At 42.7% G+C, this 20,733-nt stretch overlaps 1 protein-coding gene across 3 annotated transcripts in view; it reads right to left on the bottom strand.

Moving 5' to 3' along the window:
- The window catches only part of LOC145362058 (arf-GAP with GTPase, ANK repeat and PH domain-containing protein 1-like), a 181,620-nt gene that overhangs the window by 100,532 nt on the left and 60,355 nt on the right, over positions 1-20,733 (bottom strand). The window contains exon 1 of one of the 3 annotated variants that reach the window (XM_080218110.1): positions 4,865-6,592. The exons of 1 other annotated variant lie outside the window; for it this stretch is intronic. In XM_080218110.1, the coding sequence (XP_080074236.1) occupies positions 4,865-6,179 (1,315 nt within the window). In that variant the 5' untranslated portion in view covers positions 6,180-6,592. Of the gene's footprint in view, positions 1-4,864; positions 6,593-20,733 lie in introns of those variants that run through there. One more of the 3 variants, XM_080218111.1, reaches the window with a different exon arrangement.

Here is a 20,733-nt window from a genome sequence, read left to right on the forward strand (position 1 = left end):
TTACACAGTTCAAATCAAGCTCAAAGAGTGGAAACACTGCATGAGTTTTCCTGTCTTCACTTCAAGGGCACTGAGGCCAATTGCAGCGCCATCCTTGCTGAGATCAGCAAACTCATTGCTGGCTTTGGGAACAGAAGCTGGGGCCTTCCCGCTCTGTGTGGCTCAGTCTAACACCAAGGCAATACACTTCCCAGCTGAACCATCACTTTGATCATGAGTGACAGAGCACACAAGTATGGAGGGGGCAGCAGTGTACTCTGAGCCATTCAGAGCTAGATGTCTCTTCCCAGACAACTTGTCCTGCAAACAGTGTCAGTCATGGCTTAGTTTCTAGCATGCTTGCCCACTCCTGAGTCAGAAAGTTGTGGGTTCAAGTCACACTGAAGATGTTTCAGCCAGCACTGAGGTACCATCGATCAGGGGACTTCTCCCTGATGTCCTAGCCAATGTTTATCAGTTATGATCTCATTGAATGGCAGAGCAGTCTTGGTAGGCCAAATGGCCTACTTCTGCTCTTCCATCTTATGGTCTTATCCCTCAGTCAATATCACTAAAAACAGATTATCTGGTCATCATCACATTGCTGTTTGTGGGAGATTGCTGTGTGCCAATTGGCTGCTGCATTTCCTATATAACAACAGTGTCTACACTTCAAAAGTACTTCATTGGCTGTAAAGTGCTTTGGAATGTCCGAAGGTCACAAAAGGTAGTGTATAAATATGAGTTCTTCCTGCCTTTCAAAGGCTAGCATGCAGCTGGAGTCTGTTGTTCAGCCTTTGGACTGCAGCAGGGACAAAGGGGGGGCTTGGGTAGCAGGTGTCCTGTCCTGTCAGGTATAACTTTGTTTTAAAACAACAGAAAACTCTTTGGAAGGATAAAGAGAAATTAAATTGAAAGAGAATAGATTTGATTTCTAAAGAAGGGACTCCCAGATGAACTGGTAGTGAATGGATCATAACTGATACATGGAGTGTTTAAGAGCGATGATGAGAGATCATAAATTAACTGACAAGGAAGGTAATTGAATGCACTGGAATTTATGCTTTGAAGTCAGAAGAAATGAGTGTTGGTTTCATAAAAAATATTTCACATGAAAGTGTTTACCAAAAAAATTATCACTTTGTCGTTTTAAACAATGATAAAGATTCAATTTCCCACACGGCAATCCTGTGGCCTGAGTTTGATGGCCAATTAGGGTTAGTTTTGGGCTGTGGACTCACTAGGAACTGTGTCTAGCATGTGGCTCCCTTACAGTCAAAGACATGAGATTTTCATCCATCTGTCTGGCTAGATTTTATCCCACACCTCAGAACTAATCCACTGCACCATTCCTGCTTCAAACAATGGTACTTAACAGACGTTATAAAAGTGATTACAAGATGAATTGCCATCAGTAAAAGCAATGTCCCCTGCATTACACACAAAGAGAAGAAATGAAAATCACAGAGACACTGCATTTTTTCTGAAAGGTTAGTTTGTTTCTCAGCCCAAAAATCCTATCCCTTCTTAATGGGGCCAGCCCCAGTCACCTGCTGTCTCATTGTATCCCTTTTTCTGATCCAATATATTCAATTCTCTTTTTTCCCCATTCAGGATTTTCTGTTCAGCATCTTTCCCTTGTAACATATTACTCTATTCACTTAGTTTTTAGGGAACAGAAATTCGGACTGACTTCACTTGCTATTTACCAACTTTTGAATGTTTTAACTGTTGTCCCCAATATTGGAATCTTTCACCACATTGTGAACCAATTGTCTGGATCAACTTTATCAAGTCTCCGCATTAACTTAATAACTTCAACTCCACCACCTGAAACTCTTCTCTTTCTCCAAGTAAACATGCCCAACTTGTTTAAGCTTTCCTCATTAGAGCGAGACTCCTGATATCTGGAGTAAGACTGTTCCTTGTGATTAGATATCCAGAACTGCCCACAGTTCCACAGATGGACTCTTGAGCATTACCTTGTACAAAAAAGACGCATCCTCTTTAGAGTTGTATTATTGTTCATCTTTATATCTCACCTTTGGCTCGTAAGGTTATGGATTCAAGTTCTACTCCAGGACTTGAACCCATAGGTCGGAATTTTCCTATCCCGCCTGGCACGGGAATTGTAGCGGGCGAGGGGCAGTCCATGGAAAAATTTGTTGACCTCGGGTGGGATTTTACAGTTTCGGGATAAGCGAGGCCAAAAAATTCCACTCATAATCTCCATAATCCAGGCTAATATTCCAATGCAGAATTGAGGGAGCATTGCATTAAGCATTCTTTCTGGTTGTATCACAGCTGGGTCTGGGCTCCTGCTCTGCCCAAGACCACAAGGAACTACAAAAGGTTGTGAATGTAGCCCCAATCCATCACACAAGTGACTCTGTCTGCACTTCCCGCTGCCTCGACAAAGCAGCCAGCATAATTAAGGACCCCACGCTCTTTCACCTTCTTCAGTCAGGAAAAAGATACAAAAGTCTGAGGTCACGTACCAACCGACTCAAGAGCAGCTTCTTCCCTGCTGCTGTCAGACTTTTGAATAGACTTATCTTGCATTAAGTTGATCTTTCTCTACACCCTAGCTATGACTGTAACACTACGTTCTGCACTCTCTCCTTTCCTTCTCTATGAACAGTATGTTTTGTCTATGTAGCGCGCAAGAAACAATACTTTTCACTGTATGTTAATACATGTAACAATAATAAATCAAATCAAATTATCGCCAGTGCCATCTTTCAGATGAGAGATTAAATTGAGGCCCTTGTGCCCTCTCAGGTAAACATGTGAGATCCCATGGCGCCACATAAAGAGGAGCATTCATGGTGATTTGGCTTATATTTATCCGTCAACCAACATTACACAGAGTAAATTATCTGTGGTCATTATCTCACTTCTGTTTGTGGCTGTAACATCTCCTACATTACAACAGTGACTACATCACACAGAGGGTGGTGAGTGTCTGGAACGAGCTGCCAGAGGCAGTAGTAGAGGCGGGTACAATTTTGTCTTTTAAAAAGCGTTTAGACAGTTACATGGGTAAGATGGGCATAGAGGGATATGGGGCAAATGCGGGCAATTGGAACTTGCTTAGTGGTAAAAACTGGGTGGCATGGACAGGTTGGGCCGAAGGGCCTGTTGCCATGCTGTAAACCTCTATGACTTTATTGCCGGAATTTTACCGGCACGCCTGCCTCGGTATCAGGACAGGCGAGGCTCACAGAATGGCATTTTCCGTTGGCCTCAGGTGGGATCTTATGAGCTTCAGGCAGGCGAAGCTATAAAATTCCAGCAAATTACTCTATCACAACAGTTTAAAAGTATTTAATTGGCTATAAAGTACTTTGGGATATCCTGAGGTAATGAAAGGCAATAAATAATTGCAATTTCTTTCTTTACTCAATCTCTCTGCAGCACAGTCTATGTTCATAGTTTTGGGTGAAAAAAATATCTAGGACAAGAAAAGTCCATCAAGCCGAGAGATGCTTGTTCCACTTAAATCCAGTCATTCCTTTTCTCAGCATTGCCAAGCGTGGTGTTGACAATGTCATCAGATTTATCCACTGTAATGTTTATCTGTCTTTTCTGATGAGCTACATGACTGTTCCATTTAACACATACTCTCCTAAATTGTTCCCAACTCACTCACCATATGGGAGAGCAGGGCAGCCAACCTGCTCCCAGCCCTCTGCCGATTCCAGCTTTAATTGATAACTAAAGAGATGCTCAGGAGCTTGCTTTTGCAAACAAAGTGCCTTATTCTGGTCAACCATTCCCAATTGCATGACTGAGACCAAGAACATGGTACATATATCCTACCAGCTTCTGGCACAACAGAGAACACTAACATACTACAAACCTACATAAATAAAAATTTATGATTTACACATTAATATAGGAACTACAACATGGAAGATGGCCATTTGGCCCAACCAGTACACATTGGTGTTTATCCTCCACATAAGCAGTCATCCTCATCCTATGTGTACTCTGTTTCCATATCCTGTGAGCCATCCTATCCTTCAATCATGCTTGTATTTAACATGGTTCCTGTTTCAATCACTAACTCCAGCTGTGCATTCCACAATCTTACAACTCTGTGAAAAAAAGTTTATTCTGCTCTTGCTTCTGAATCATGCAATCTTACATCTACGCCCTCTTATTCATGGCTCTTCAATCTTTGGAAACAGTGTTTATTCACTCTCTCCCATCCTTCAAAATGTTAACCACTGCAATCAAACCAACCCCTAACCTCTTCTGCTCTAAGTGAAATGGCTCAATTTTTCAGGTTAGAAGCATTGTCTTTTTTGTGGGTGACGCTAATAAAGGAACTTTTATTTCCCTTCTTTAATAGCCCTGGAGGCATTAAGAGTCAACCACATTGTGTAGGACTGGAACCACCTGCCAGACAGAGCAGGTAGGGTGAAACCCTGAGCCCCAATGATGGCTGATTAAACACCACTTGTGAGTGAAATCTCTGCTTTAATCTTTGATTGTGCTTAGTTAGCTAATGATCCCAGTCAACATGTACATAGTCACTATAGCCAGAATTCCCATTCCAAACTGTTTTCCTGTGACCCCAGCTAGGATGCATGCACTAGTACATGACTGGTGAGGACAGTAACAGGTTTGTCTTTGATGTCTCCTAGGATTGAACCAACTCTTGACTGCCTAGACGCATGCATATAGAATGGTCATTTGGTTGGAGTACTGGAGGAAACCGAGAATAGCCCATTAGGCTTCAATACTTTCAGTAGACCAAGGGAGGAAATTGGGTCAGGGACATTTTTCCTTCAAAAGAAGCAAATAATCTTCTTTGAAGCCAGGGACAAACATTAGTAAACCAATTTAACAGAGTAAGTTGTGTTAATTTTGTGCTTACTTTGACTTGAGGAAGGACCTTTGGCTCCAACAGCAAATTCCTTTTGATTTAATCCACTACTTGCAGGCGAGACAGACACAGCACCCACGCTCTTGGTGAAAATTCCACTGATAAATTTTAACATCTTTCGATCCCGTGCATTGGACTTGGTTCTCTCTGGTGTTGGAATGTCTCGGCCTTGCTCAAGTTCTTCAGCGAGGGTATGAATGTCACTGTTATCCAATGTTCTGCTCTTTCCTTTCCCTTGTTCAGTTACTGCCTGCGTAACTCTCCTGTGGAACATCTCCCCAGTGTTCCTCAAGCTTTCTACTCGGGAATATTTTTTGTTGCTCACTTGAATTTTCATCCTCATTTCACTCTCTTGCCAAGACAAGCAGTTAGTATGGCGAAGATTCTTCTCCTTTTTCCCTGAGGTTTTTACTGTTTCAGTTTTACCCTGGTTGCCACTGGAACTTCTCATCACACCTGGGCTCTTCTCAGCAATCACAGGCAAGGATAGGGGCTTCGGTTTTACATAGCCTTTCTCCACATGTTGAGAGGGAGACACAGCTTTGTCTAGTGGCAGATCCCTTTCAACCTGAGCTTTCTTCTCAACTGAAATATTGAGATATTTGCTTTTTAATGTCTGCTCTGCTGGGATGCAAAGACTCAAGGCTCTCTCAGTTTGATCTTTCAAGATTCCTTCTGACTCAGATCTTCTTGGATCTTCACCTTCAGTCTGTGTTTTTCCATGGCTTTTCTCAGAAACCGAAAGACTGGCAAGATTCTCCTCAATCTTGGCAACGGCACACAACTGGCATGGTTGAATCTGACCATTATAATTCCTCTCATTGGCACCATTAACATCAGTATGTCTGCATTGGCCTGTGAACTTGGCATGGGGTGTAGAAAAAGGCAACAATCCTACATTTTCAGATTTATTTCCGGATTTTAGCGACTGTTCAACATGGGCTTTGCTCAGAAATTCATCCACTTCAGCCCAAGTTGATCTGGCACCATCATCTAATTCTTCATTTCTAACACTGAAGCTGCTTTGATCATCAATTGTTCCAGGCTGAATTGGCTCAACATTATTTGTAGCTTTTAACCTCAAATTTTGGGGACCTTGAAGTCCCTGGCCAGAAGCACCTTCTTTGCCGTGCAATAAAGAGATCTTCTCTGCAGCCTTGATGCCAGGCTCCTCTTCCGATGAGGTGGCTTTGTTCCTCTGACAAGTCTCACTCCCACTGCCTCCATCGCTCAGAGGCTCTAATTTCACGAGCGTGAGAGAGATATGAAAAGTAGTCCTTCGTTGCAAGATTGCTCCTCTGTTCATGGGTTCAGAGTACGAAGGTAGCACGGGGCTCTGAAAGGCTCATGGCCCCTTCCCATCACAGACCACCCATCCGGACAACGATTCTATGTATTAGGCTTCTTGGAATCCACGATGCAATACAAAAGGATACATGCTTTGCGCTATAGAACAGAGATCATCCGAAGCATCAAGCATCCTCATTACACAATACAGACACCCCCCTACCCCTCCCTTACCACAGCTGCAGCGAGCTTTCCAAGGTTTCCGGACATATTCCTATTTGCATGTCAGGTGCCAAAATCAAGTGGAGGAAATACTGCACGGGAGAAAAAGGATACAAAAACATTTCAAGGATGAAAAAAATGAAGCAAGCTCTAATTGTGAGGAGGAAACCACTGAAATCCTTTCAACACTCTTAGATCAAAACAGCTTGATGAGATAATGAAGACACCAGAGTATACATTGAGAATTCACATTGATTCAGACCTGAAAAGCTCAGTGGGGGTCTTCTGGAAAATGTGGACTGGAATACCCATCCCCTTCCAGCTCCAGGGAAACGATGTCTTATGTTTAATGGTTACCTCCTCCCATTTTAGCCACCCCTCCCTCACTAAAACACCTATATTAAGTATTCAGTCTTTATTTAAGAGTGGCAGAATTGCCGACTAACATGTAAGAGAGATGGAAGGGGAGATAAGTTGCACAGTGGTAATCGTTTGTATAGAAATCCATCCCTCATTTGTCAGTAAGGCAATTACTGCGGGTGAAGCAATATGGATGCAAGATGACACATCCCACATTAACGGGAAGACAGCCAGCAAGCTGTTTGTGTGAGCTACAATTTACAACAAAAAAAATACACTCAGAATTTCAGTCAGAAAATGGGTGGATACCCAATTGACGGACAGGAGAGAGACAGCAAAATAGAGCACGCGCAAGACAAAACCTCCTAAAATCCTGGAAAGATCTATAACTGTCGATCTCAATAACAATTCAAGTAAATCACACTGTTGACAGGAATATAAAATGTTCAACATCAAATCTAACAAGTTAATCGGCTGTATACATCTCAGAAATGAAGAGAGATGGTTTCTGCAATGCACCAAATAAAAATAAAGTCAATTAAGTAGTGACCAGTGGGTTAAAAAATATTTTTTTCAATAGTTTGCGTAATGTCAGATGACAGCAGCCAGCAAATAGTGCTGATATCAACCAAAATAAATAGTTGAACATGTTTTTAAAATGAAAATGAAGCTCTTTGGTGGTTAGGATTTTCACCTCCAACCACTCTACTGGCACACCCATTCCAAAGTGTAGATCACTCTTCTAAGTGTATATCACTCCTAAATTTTCCTTTTACTAGTTTCTTCCTGTGTGTGCCCTTTATTATCATGACTCAATGTAATTTAAGTAATATTCCAGATTAACCCTTTGCTGTACCAGTCACTATTTTGCATATCTGTGTAAAATCACCCAGAAAGGGCTTCTCTCTGTGTTGTTAAACTAAAAATAAATTCCAGACGAGATCTGCAGGTCTCTGACTGTATGCAACGTTAAGACAGCAAGAGATCCCATTCACAAAGTCAAAATACTGCAAATGCTGGAAATCTGAAATGAAAACATAAAATAATGGAAATATTCAGCAGATCTGGCAGCACCTGTGGTGAGGGAAACAGAGTTAATATTTAGGTTGACCTTTCATTAGAACAAAGGTTCCAAAGAATCCAGTTACACTGACTAAACTTTCCTCTTTGACGTGTAAGGGTGGAATTTCTGTCCACCCCTTGCAAGGTAAGTGATAGCTGCAGGGAGGTCCTCCCCAAACTGAAACTGCCCACTTTTCAGGCTTCAGTTGGACCTGATGTGATTGTAGTGACTCGTACACCAATACTGGAGGTAACCAGTGTGTGCAGGGATGTAAGTAGCCTCCAAACAACCCCTCATTTCACCCCAAATAATTCTTGCTTTACTTTTTTAAAAGTGCAAATCAGCTCCCTGGCTCAGGGGGCCAAAAAGACTATCTGTGGGCTTGAGGGAGCAACACCTTGGCAACCTCCCCTGCCCAGCAGCTTCCAACAGTCATGGATAGGTGAGTGCCAGAATGTGCTTGAGTGGCACTTGTATCTTCCTGACCCCTGTAAAATGAGGTGCCTATCCTCCCACTGAGCTGGCAAGTTTCAGTCTGGTCAGTGCCCCTGGAGAATTACGAATAGAGGAATCTCAGAACCCTGGTCTCTCCAGTCTTTCCTAATAATTCAGACCCTAGGGATCACCAGGTGATCCGTCCCTGCATTGCCTCCAGTTCACAAATATATCCTCAACTGGGATATAATATTCAAGCTGTGGTCTGAGAAGGGGAGGTCTTGTGGCACAGTGGGTAGCGCCCTGTCTCTAAACCAGTAATCAAGTCCAACGCCAGGGTTGAATGACATTGGAGGATGCCTTCTTAACATGACCAAACAGGTGATTAACCAACCTGTAAATCCTTCCAAGCAGGAGAATCTCCTGGTCAACCATGCTTGATGCCCTTCAAGTTATAGCCTCTGCCAACAGGCTAACTGCGAAAAACTGCAGCAGGCGACGGTGCAGAGGGACCTCGGGGTCCTTGTGCATGAGTCGCAAAAACCCAGCCTGCGGGTGCAGCAGGTGGTCAGGAAGGCGAATGGGATGCTGGCCTTCATAGCGAGGGGGATTGAATATAAAAGTAGGGAGGTCTTGCTGTGGCTGTATAGGGCATTGGTGAGGCCGCAGCTGGAGTACTGTGTGCAGTTTTGGTCGCCACACTTACGCAAGGATATTTTGGCCTTGGAGGGAGTGCAGAGGAGGTTTACTAGGCTGATACCGGAGTTGAGGGGGTTGAGCTATGAGGAGAGGCTGAATAAACTAGGCTTGTACTCGTTAGAGTTTAGAAGAATGAGGGGAGATCTCATTGAGACGTATAAGATGATGAATGGGATGGATAGGATAGAGGTGGAGAGGCTCTTCCCGCTCAGAAAGGACAGCAGGACTAGGGGGCACAGCCTCAAGATAAAGGGGGTGGCGGTTTAGAACGGAGTTGAGGAGGAACTTCTTCACTCAAAGGGTGGTGAATCTCTGGAATTCTCTGCCCGTTGAAGTGGTGGAGGCTGCCTCGCTAAATATTTTTAAGACGCGGGTTGATGGGTTTTTGATAAGCGAGGGGATTAAGGGTTATGGGGAGAGGGCAGGAATGTGGAACTGAGACACGACAGATCAGCCATGATCTTATTGAATGGCGGGGCAGGCTCGAAGGGCTGGATGGTTTACTCCTGCTCCTATTTCTTATGTTCTTATGTTCCAGGTAACCAGCTATGAAAACAGATATGAACATAACATAAAAAATAGGAGCAGGAGTAGGCCATCTAACCCTTCAAGCCTGCCCCGCCATTCAATAAGATCATGGTTGATCTGAAGTGGATCAGTTCCACTTACCTGCCTGCTCCCCATAATCCTTAATTCCCCTGTCTATCAGAAACCTATCTACCTGTGACTTAAATATATTCAACAAGGTAGTCTCCACCACTTCAATGGGCAGAGAATTCCAGAGATTCACCACCCTTTGAGTGAAGAAGTTCCTCTTCAACTCTGATCTAAACTGCCCCCCCTTATTTTGAGGCTGTGCTGTCTAGTTCTGGTTTCCTTTCTAAGTGGGAAGAATCTCTCTACCTCTACCCTATCTAGCCCCTTCATTATCTTATATGTCTCTATAAGATCCCCCCTCAGCCTTCTAAACTCCAAGTACAGGCCCAATCTACTCAATCTCTCCTCATAAGCTAACCCCCTCATCTCCGGTATCAGCCTAGTGAACCTGCTCTGTACTCCCTCCAAGGCCAATATATCCTTTCGCAAATGCGGTGACCAAAACTGCACACAGTACTCCAGCTGCGGCCTCACCAGTGCCCTGTACAGTTGCAGCAAGACCTCCCTGCTTTTATATTCTATCCCCCCTCGCTATAAAGGCCAACATCCCATTCGCCTTCTCGATCACCTGCTGCACCTGCAGAGCGCATTCTCCTCCTGCCTCTTGCATCTTTAGGTCCAGGAAGAGCCTACTGTGACTGTTAATGTTTGGTTGTAAGGATTCGCATTCTAATCAGTAATCTCTAAACTGTCTGTGCTTTATATGCTCTGTCTGAGGCCAGAACTCTCCATTCACCTGACGAAGGGGCTAACCCGAAAGCTTGCGAGTATATTATCAAATAAATAGGTTGGACTAAAACCTGGTGTTGTCAGACTTTTTACTGTACTATAACATGAGACATAGAAGATGAAAAATAATATAATTTTGTTTCTTTTTGACTTTTTTTCAAAGATTGTTTTGTGTTTTCATAAGTTTTAATTTAAAGAAGGGGGAGCAGTTAATATCTTGTCAATTACATTGTTAAGGTTCAATTATATTATGTTAAGGTTTGTTAATTACACTGTTAATATTAAGAAAGAGGTGATGGGTATTAATTTTCTTTGCGCACGTATAAATAGGGACACTCCTGGGAATTATATTTTAATTTGATTTTGTAAGTTTCCTTTGAACTTTTGATTTTTTGTTACAATGTCCCACCAGGGGCTGTCACACCCTCTTTTTTTGATCTTTTGTTTAATTTATTGCTTTTTGTTTTATCAAAAGAGACTATAAATAGGGGATTCCCTTGGGTTTCTCACCAGTCATGTGCACTGCACTTGGCAGTACTTCAGCAGAGCAGCATTGGACTCAAGAACAATTACCCTTTTATTAGTTTACTTTATTTTTTATTTGTTATACTTAAAAGAGCACATAGAATCATAGAGGTTTACAGCATGGAAACAGGCCCTTCAGCCCAACTTGTCCATGCCGCCTTTTTTTTAAAACACCTAAACTAATCCCAATTGCCCGTGTTTGCCCCATATCCCTCTATACCCATCGTACCCATGTAACTGTCGAAATGCTTTTTAAAAGATAAAATTGTACCTGCCTCTACTACCACCTCTGGCAGCTTTTTCCAAACACTCACCATCCTCTGTGTGAAAAAATTGCCCCTCTGGACACTTTTGTATCTCTCCCCTCTCACCTTAAACCTATGCCCTCTAGTTTTAGACTCCCCTACCTTTGGGAAAAGATATTGACTATCTACCTTAACTATGCCCCTTATTATTTTATAGACCTCTATGAGGTCACTCCTCAGCCTCCTACACCCCAGAGAAAAAAGTCCCAGTCTATCCAGCCTCTCCTTATAACTCAAACCATCAAGTCCCGGTAGCATCCTAGTAAGTCTTTTCTGCACTCTTTCTAGTTTAATAATATCCATTCTATAATAGGGTGACCAGAATTGCACACAATATTCCAAGTGTGGCCTTACCAATGTCTTGTACAACTTCAACAAGGCGTCCCAACTCCTGTATTCAATGTTCTGACCGATGAAACCAAGCATGCCGAATGCCTTCTTCACCACTCTGTCCACCTCTGACTCCACTTTCAATATAAATTTCTTTTATATAAATAGGGCATAACTGGGACACTGGGTTAAGTGGATGGACAGACTAAACAAGCCAATAAACTCTCTCAATAAAGAAAAACCCGGTTTTGGCTTCATCTACTGCCTTGCATCCTATTAACAATGACACCTTCCAACTTGTTTTGGTTCAATAAGAGGGAATAGAGGGATATGGACCATGTAGAGGCAAAGAAAATATTAGAAAGGCATCTGTGTTGGCACAGACTTGGTGGGCCAAAGGGCCTGTGCTGTATCATTCTTTGTTCTTTTTTGTTCAATGTTCAACTGGTTTTGGTCAATTGCTGCTCTCCGCATTGGGTGTGCACATGGAGTCCACTTGCTACATCTCATTTGCTTCACCTTTAGCTAATTTCAGACTGGAAAGAGTCCATGTTCAATCCTGGTCTATGCTGGCCTCAGTCAGGGACTAGAGAAACGAGGATTAGTTGCAGGATTAGGGAACAAAGGGAAATTCAACTTGACCTGTAAATCTCTGCTGCAAAGTATCCAGCGCCTTCAGCAGTTGGCACTAAGAAGTCAGCATTATTGTTCACTTAAAACATAGCACATAAATGAAGTTCCAAACCACTGCAGGTATTGGCACATTCTTGTGGGTGTTACTGAAACAAGTCTGCAGTAATCACACTGAAAAGCTTTGATTAAGCAAGCATCAATGAAAATGTTTGCTTTAAGTAGCATGCAGATGATATTTACCAGTGAAAGCAATAAAGAAAGGAAGACAAACTTAGCAAGTAACTTGTTATTCACAGCGCTTTCCTGTTGTACTCTGCTTTGCCATTTATCTGGAGTGCTGTCCCTCATGGAACAAATATGTCTGGACTCTGCTGCTAATGCCTTCTCCAAAACTAATAACCCACGTAGAAATTTTTTATTATTTAATAAATGGCACCACTGTTCTGTCATGACTCCAAATTGAACGCAGAGCATCTGAGCAATAAAGACGAGGAAGGCTCAGCTGCTGGGGCTAAAAGGGTTAAATTAGGAATACAGGTTGCACTTTTATTTCATGAATACAGAAGATTAAGGAGTGATCTAATTGATTTAGGTGGCTAAATCATTTGATGAGGTAGGCAGGAGATTGAAACTACTTTCTCTGGTGTGGGAGAGTAGGGGTCATACCACAAACTTAGAGCCAGGCCCTTCGGGGGTGATGTCAGGAAGCTCTTCTTCACACAAAGGGATAGTGGAAATCTGGAACCTCCACCTCCCCTCCCTCCAAACTGTTGAGCCTAGGGGTCAAGTGAACATTTTAAAATGGACATTGATTGATTTTTGTTTGGTAAGAGGATTGAGGGTTACAGAACCAAAGTGGGTAGATGGAGCTAAAATGATCTGACTAAATGACTGAGGAGGCACGGTGGCACAGTGGTTAGCACTGCTGCCTCACAGCACCAGAGATTCAGGTTCAATTCCTGGCTTGGGTCACTGTCTGTGTGGAGTTTGCATGTTCTCCCCATGTCTGTGCAGGATTCCTCCCACAGTCCAAAGATATTCCATGCTTAAGTTCTCGCTCAATGTAGCTGAACAGGTGCTGGAGTGTGGCCAGTAGAAGATTTTCACAGTAACTTCATTGCAGTGTTAATGCAAGCCTACTTGTGACAACAATGAATAAATTTTAAGGCTCAAATGGCCTCTTCCTATTTCTGTGTCAGTGCTGACTTCAGTCTGAGCTGTGGCTGGCTGCGGAGTGAGAGAAAGAGGAACATTACCCAATTTTACTGCTCCTGTTCACCATCCTGCAGACCAGTGAATGTCAGAGTGAGAATAGGATTGAACTATAGTGTGATTAGTAAGGGGAGAATGGGTATGAGAAAAATATCAGCCATGATTGACTGGCGGAACAGATTTGATGGGCTGAGTGGCCTAATTCTGCTCCTATATCTTATGGTATGTGACCACCCCCACCCCACCATCGAATTGTCAAGGCTCACTCCTGAAATCCTAATGATGGAGATTCATCCTGCTTGGTGGCATGTTGCAGGGGGGAGTGGGGTTCGGTACCCCTGGGTGAAGCAGGGAGAAAATTGAGGACAAAAATTAAGCTGCTTTTGCAAACCTTACTGACAAAAATAAAATACACATTCTAAAGAAACTAAAGAAAATTCGTCGTGGGGCTTGAAGGAGCCTGTGATTGGCATATAGCAAGAAAAACACTGCACATCCATCACAAAGAGAGCAGACTGCATTGCACACCACAAAGCTACTGGAAGGCGAGCAGAAATCAGACGAGAGCCTATTCCGATCACAGTTAAACAACGCAGTATGTGGCCCACTACAAAAAGATGCAAATTTCCAATTATACTGGGCAGGAAAAAAAATGAAAAGGCAGACATGTTTCCCGTCCCAAAGTAAGGATCATGAAACAACACAAAAAGAACCCCTCCATCACAATGCACAGGACTGCTGCCTACTTGGGTTATAATACGTAAGGGCGGGGATTAAGTGAGTGGGGTCTCTATTGTGTCTCGCGTGACATTTGCCATCTGGTCGTTGAACACAAATCACTGAAATTACTTTACTGCAACAAAGCACAAATACAAGGAGGTTTAACAAGTACAAATTTAGGGACATGAGCAGTTCATAAAAAATAAGTGTGTGTGTCAGTCTCGCTGCGGCATAGTACCGGCGAGGGCTGGGGTAGAAACAGAAAATACTGGTAAGAGTCTGGCTCTGAAGATATTGGACTCAAAACGTTAACTCTGTCTCTCTCTCTCCACAGATGCTACCAGACCCGTTGAGTTTATCCAGCATTTCTGTCTTTAGTTCAAATTTCCACTATCCGAAACATTTCGCTTTTATTTTAATGAGGGCTGGGGGACTGTTTGTTTTGCCAAAAATGTCAACAACAAAACAGGAGGGATGCAGACACCAGGCTAGGAAGTCGGGAGGAACACTGACTGGACAGGAAGAGGAAGGGGCAACTTTGGGAATAGACATGACGATTTGAAGGCTCAAAATTTACTCCTGGGGCGAGCGTTTTATAAGGGTTATCCAAATCGCTCAAGGACATCGTGGGTGGGGGCGGGTATGAAATGAGAAGTCGGTCAGAATGCGTTACTAAATGTGTGCTTGTGCATATTTCTGTTCCCTGGGGGCTGAACCCTAGCAAAAAAAGGAATAAAACCTGGCGTATTTCCTCAGTGGATCACTCGGCGAGGCGAATGTTGAGCCGGCTGAAATCCTTTAATTCCTTTATAAGGATCTGGAAATGCAAAGTCGTGACATCAGGCGGAGCGAATACAGTGGGGCCAGGTAATTTCGTGCAATATGACCTGGAAGCAGGAGATGATTCTCTTTGTCGGTATTCAGCCATCTCTGGGGAATACTCAGTGCTGCACAAAATTTCATCCTATTTCTGTGCTCCCGAGGATCCATTAGGACATCGGAATTATACCTCTGAGAGCAATCTGGTGTTAGGATTCAAAAATCAAGTCTGAAGATCAGATTCAGAACCCCAGAACAGATGTCCTGAATCCAAAGGCTCTAAATTGTTTCAAATGGATGTGATGCTGCCTCCACAGTTCATGCCTCGGGACTTTTTATATTTTGTGCTGAAGTATTTAAGAGCAAGTCCCTGATTTATTTATTCATGCTGCTATCTGTATCCGTTTTACAGTGCGTTAGTGGCAGATACAGAGGATTTTCTGGACCTTTCTTGGGGCGTGTAACATGTTGGACACCAGTAGAAATTGGAGTTTAGGTTTTTTACTTTGGTAATTGTTCAGTAACATGAACACTGAATGCCTGTTGCCCACGCCACACCACTAATGTAAAAATACCACCTTCCGTCCTAACCCACAGTACAACTAGATAAACACAGTGAGTCACACATTCACAGGATCAGACTCCGAGCTGCTGCTTAAACGACACTCCGAGTTGGCCAATCATACAGCAGCATTCACTGTTGCCATGGAGAAGTCTATTGGCTGGAGCATCCCGGTCCCCTATCTGACGCAACAGACGTTATACAGAGAATGAGTGCAAGAACCAGCAGAAAATGTCAAATGGTTAACACTACAGTCTTAGTAACGTTCAAAACATACGGGTTATTTAGTTATTGATGCGGATAGACGGACTGGCAATGAAGTAGTACTTGCAAGCTACACATGGCAATATTGGGAGGATTCCTCACGGAATCAACCTGGCCGAAGCTAACAGCATATCAAGGCACTGGCTGCAAGCGTCAGCGCTCATTTAACTATTCTATTGTTAACACGATGAGGGAAATCCCACTTTGCTCATAATTCAGTAAACACAACAACATCCATTACTGTGTGTTTTGTATCGACTGAAGTATGTTCTGGCCAAGATTTATCCCTCAATCAACATCACTAAAACAGCTTATCTGGTAGTAATCACCCTGCTGTTTGTGGGAGTTTACTGTGCACAGACTGGTTGCTGCATTTCCTACGCTTCAAAAGTACCTCATTAGCTGTGAAGCGCTTTGGGATATCCTCAGGTCATGAAGATACCATATAAATGCAATTTCTTCTTTGTCCTGCAACAAAGTCTCTGTTTATGAATACTGGCTGAGGAGAGGACTAGACAAGATTGTAATGCCCTTGTTCCTATATCAATGTCAAAGCTCACACATGAAGACTAGTCACTTGAGGAGAAGTACTGGCTGGCTAAGAATCAACACCTTTAACATACGAGTGGAGGAATGTGGGGGAATAACTAACTCAAGCCAAAATTATATAATTGTATCCCCTTTAAGTTGAGGGCTGATTTTGAATTAATGACAGGCACCATGGTTAAGTAACATGCAAAATACCTCACTGCACAGACTTTTTGGATAATCAAAGCTCGCTAGGTAGGTGTGGTTAAATTAGTGCCGCATCTGGTGGAGTGTATGACATTTTACTTTTTAACCTCCTGTATACTGCAGTATTGAGACTCTCGGGAGGCTAACAATTTTTCTAACGTGTAGCATCCAGATGGCATTTGATTTACACACAATTACTATAAATAGTGCAGCTCAGTTTATGATTCAACTGTCTGAAAAACCCAAACCCACTTCCTGTTTGATTTCCTGCATGCTTCCAATAATCTTCTGGTCAAGTCTAGCATACCAAACTAAAAGAATCATCCAATCCTCCTCATTCAGAATGAGACTATCTACAACACACTGCTGATAAATGGGCGATGGCAAGGCACGGTGGACCAAATGGCCTCTGTCTGTTCTGCATTATTCTATGAATCTGTCAACAAGAGACTGTACTGACAAGACATGATTAAATATGCCTCTGGTGACTCAATTCTTGGTTCATCTGCTCACATTCTGATCCTCACTATCTCCTCTAGTCTGCAGTGGAGATTCCACATTTGTTTTACTGTTGAAGTGGTTCCCAGGAACCTTGGCTTCCTCTTTCTTCATCACTCAATAACTCTCTGGCTCTCCTTTTCCTTCTCTCTCCATTTCTCTTCTGTATATAGTTTGATGAATGGTGATCACCCACTGTCGCCATTCATGTTTGAATAATGCTCACTTCTTTGAGGTACTGGAGCGTGTGTGCTAGCAGCACACAACCAAGCCAAGCTCAATGTTGACCACACTGGGCAAAACTCTTGGTGCTTTGCATGGACAATCCTAAACCATGAGCTCATTGTAGAAGGAAACACGGGCAGACACTGTAGATTATTGTGTCACAGGAAGGTCGCTGAAGACACAGACTGAAGAGGACAAAGAAAAGCGGGCTGAAGGAGTAAAAAAAATTCAACTAGAAATAGAATCATCTTCAAACTATTGTAGAATCGGCAAAACAGAACAAAGGCTAGTCCTGGTGAGCAACATTCTGCAGAAACTGAGAGGGAGACACAAAGTGCAAAAGTCTCATCCACATCACTGTAATTTCAAATTTCAACTTCTATTACCATGGATAAGGGTCATGCTGCTCTAACACCACAACAATTGCAAAAACTTACAATTATGCCTTTAATGAGAAAAATTCCCAAGGTGCTTCACAAAAACATGATCAGATAAAATTTGGCATCTAGCCAAAAAAGGAAATATTCCAGAACCTTCTTGTTAAACTTTAGACTTGCAAGTAATTAAATAAAAAGTACCATTTTTAAATGTGATTAAAAAACTGAAGACTGGCTCACTGCAATAGATGAAATCTGTATCTCAAGTTACATAAAGGCATTGACATATGGAAAAACGAGCAGGACTCAAGAAACTTGAAAGCAAATGACACTTTTCAAATTCTGGTAGTGAATTAAAAATGAATGACACTTCAGCCTGGGAGCTCTTGCAATCAAGCACTGGATCTGCACACTGGGATTGGGATTCACAGTCTGACCTCAGCAAATAGACTCAAGTATCCACTAGGAATAACATTGTGGCGGTCTGGAACTGGCTCAGTGCTTTCAAGTTGCACCAATCCTTAAGATGATTCCATTGACAGCCTCAGCTTTCCCTCTCTGGTGGGTTCAATCCAATTGGACAGAATTGCAGGGTGAATTTTTGTTCTAAAGTCATGGCGATCTGCAATTCACAGTGAGACAACCTGCAAGAGCCAGACGCAGGGTTGCAAATGAGTTTCAGGAGTGTAGCATCATCATCCTTTATAAATTATACTGAAGAAGTACTAAATATGCTAAACAAACATTTCTTTTAAAAAACGGAAATATATTTATAAATTAATGCGTCACTTTTCTCACATTATATCATACTGTTCTTGTAAATTACATAAGGAATACAGCAAGCTCCTGCTGGTAGATCAAGAAGCAAATTCCTAAGGGTAAGGGCAACATTAAAAGGAAGTTGAGTCAGAAGCTGCAGAAACTCTGTTAATAAATGACACTCTTGCTGAGGAGCATGAGACTCTGGCAATACCCCAGTGTTCAGATGTGCAGAAGCTGAATGTGATTCCCAAGTGTAACCTTTGCCCTTTGACCGAAACTCACTCTCAGCCGCTTGCTTTAGATGGTTAGAAATTTGAGCTACATATCAAGTTTTGCGTTTATACTCTGAGACTTCATTGGAGTACTGGAGGAGTCGAACATTTTCAGTGCTGTTTTCAATCCGAATGACTGTCAGTGTATTTCTGGTTTTATCATATCCTGTAGCAACACTGGCTCAGTGGGGAGCACTTTTTTTCAAGTCAGGAGGTCATAGATTCAAGCTCAGGTCCAGAGACTTCAGCACATAATCCAGGCTGACACATCCAGTGCCGTACTGAGGGAGTGCTGCCTTTGAATGAGACGTTAAAACTGAGACCGTCTGCCCTCCCCAGTGTAAAACATCCTACAGCACTATTCAAAGAGTGGCAGGGGAGTTGGCATGACCAACATTTATCCCTCAATGAACACTAAAACAGATCACCTAGCTGTTTATTTCATTGCTGTTTGTGGGACCTTGCTGTGGAAAACTTCGGTGCTGTATTTCCTATATTACAACAACGACAACACTTTGAGGTGCTTCACTGGCTGTGAAGGGCTCTGGAATGTCCTGGAACTAGGGGTTGTGAAAAGCAGTAGAGAAATACGCACCTTTCTTTACCCAACTGAAACAAAGACAGAGTTCAATCCCTACAGTGTAGAAGGAGGCCATTTGGCTCATTGAGCCTGCACCAACAATAATCCCACCCAGGCCTTATCCCCGTAACCCCATGTATTTACCCTGCTAATCCCCCTGACACTAAGGGACAATTTATCATGGCCAATCAATCTGGGGCCACACATTTTTGGACTGTGGGTGGAAAGCGGAGGACCTGAATGAAACACACGCAGACATGGAGAGAATCCACACAGTGACACAAGGCCGGAATTGAACCCAGGTCTCTGGTGCTGTGAGGCAGCAGTGCTAACCACTGTGCCACTGTGCCACCCATGAACTTCATCAAAATTCCACCCTCAAACCAACATAATCAAAAATGGATTGACTGACCAAATCATCTTGTTGCTGTTTATGAGTGTTGCTGGTGCAAACCACCAGCCTTGCCCGTCTCTGTAACAGCCCTTCAAAGCAACTTCATTTTGTGAAGCGTTTTTTTTTGGTTTTATTGCAGGTGAACGAGTTAATAAACCTCTGCTTGCAATTGAACATGACTGGGTTTTTCTTTTTTAATAATCAGTTATCTGAGGAGAAATCTACTGCTTCTCAAGTCCAGAAATCTGACCTCCAGATTGTCTCAATGGCACTTTGAACAATGAACAGTTGTTTGAGGTAGCACAGCTCTATCTCTAAGCCATGCCTGGTGTCTTTTAGTGGAATAGGGTGGCTTATCCTTGGTCTTTCATTTGCAGCTTCCTAGCCCAAGGTATTCACTTATTTTTCCTTGTTTAGCTATAAGATTGTTTGCTAGCAAAACTGAGACCTCCAACCAAATCCCATTTTCACCCGTGTTTCTTGTTCAGCCAGAAACTGCACGTTTATTTCATGATATGGAGATGCCAGCGTTGGCCTGGGGTGGGCACAGTAAGACGTCTCACAACACCAGGTTAAAGTCCAACAGGTTTATTTGGAATCACAAGCTTTCAGAACATTGCTCCTTCCTCAAGTGACTTATGAAGGGGCAGCACTCCGAAAGCTTGTGAATCCAAATAAACTTGTTGGACTTTAACCTGGTTTTCTGAGACTTCTTACCATATTTATTTCCTCATGCAGGGGAGGAGTAAAATTGGATATTTTTAGTCTAAGATGCAGATATACCAATTCACTAAAAGAGAAATTGCGTCACTTGTGATCACAGTCATATTCAGCCTCAGGCATGAGGGCTATGAAACTGTTGGACTTCTTTTGCTGCAGACATCTCCTCAAGCAGCCTGGTTGGGACAAGGTTGCTGATGATCTGCTAGTTAACAAACCTTGCTCTATCACAATTAGTGTGCACTTCGCTTTTTTGTTCTCATGTCTGTTGGCTATTTTCAAAACAATCCTGGAATTTCTACTTTTCCATGTTTTGAGTTAACAGATTATCACTGATTATTTTTGGACGGAATTGACTGCACATAAACTTTGATAGAAAGATCTTTCAAAATAGCTCTAACTCAGGTTGCACTTTTGACAGTTTGGGCTCAATATATCATATCGGCTAATGAAAGGACACATTATCTCTTTAAAG

The sequence above is a fragment of the Carcharhinus amblyrhynchos genome, chromosome X (assembly GCF_965287045.1).
Source record: "Carcharhinus amblyrhynchos chromosome X, sCarAmb.v2.hapA, whole genome shotgun sequence".
Taxonomy (NCBI): Eukaryota; Metazoa; Chordata; class Chondrichthyes; order Carcharhiniformes; family Carcharhinidae; genus Carcharhinus; species Carcharhinus amblyrhynchos.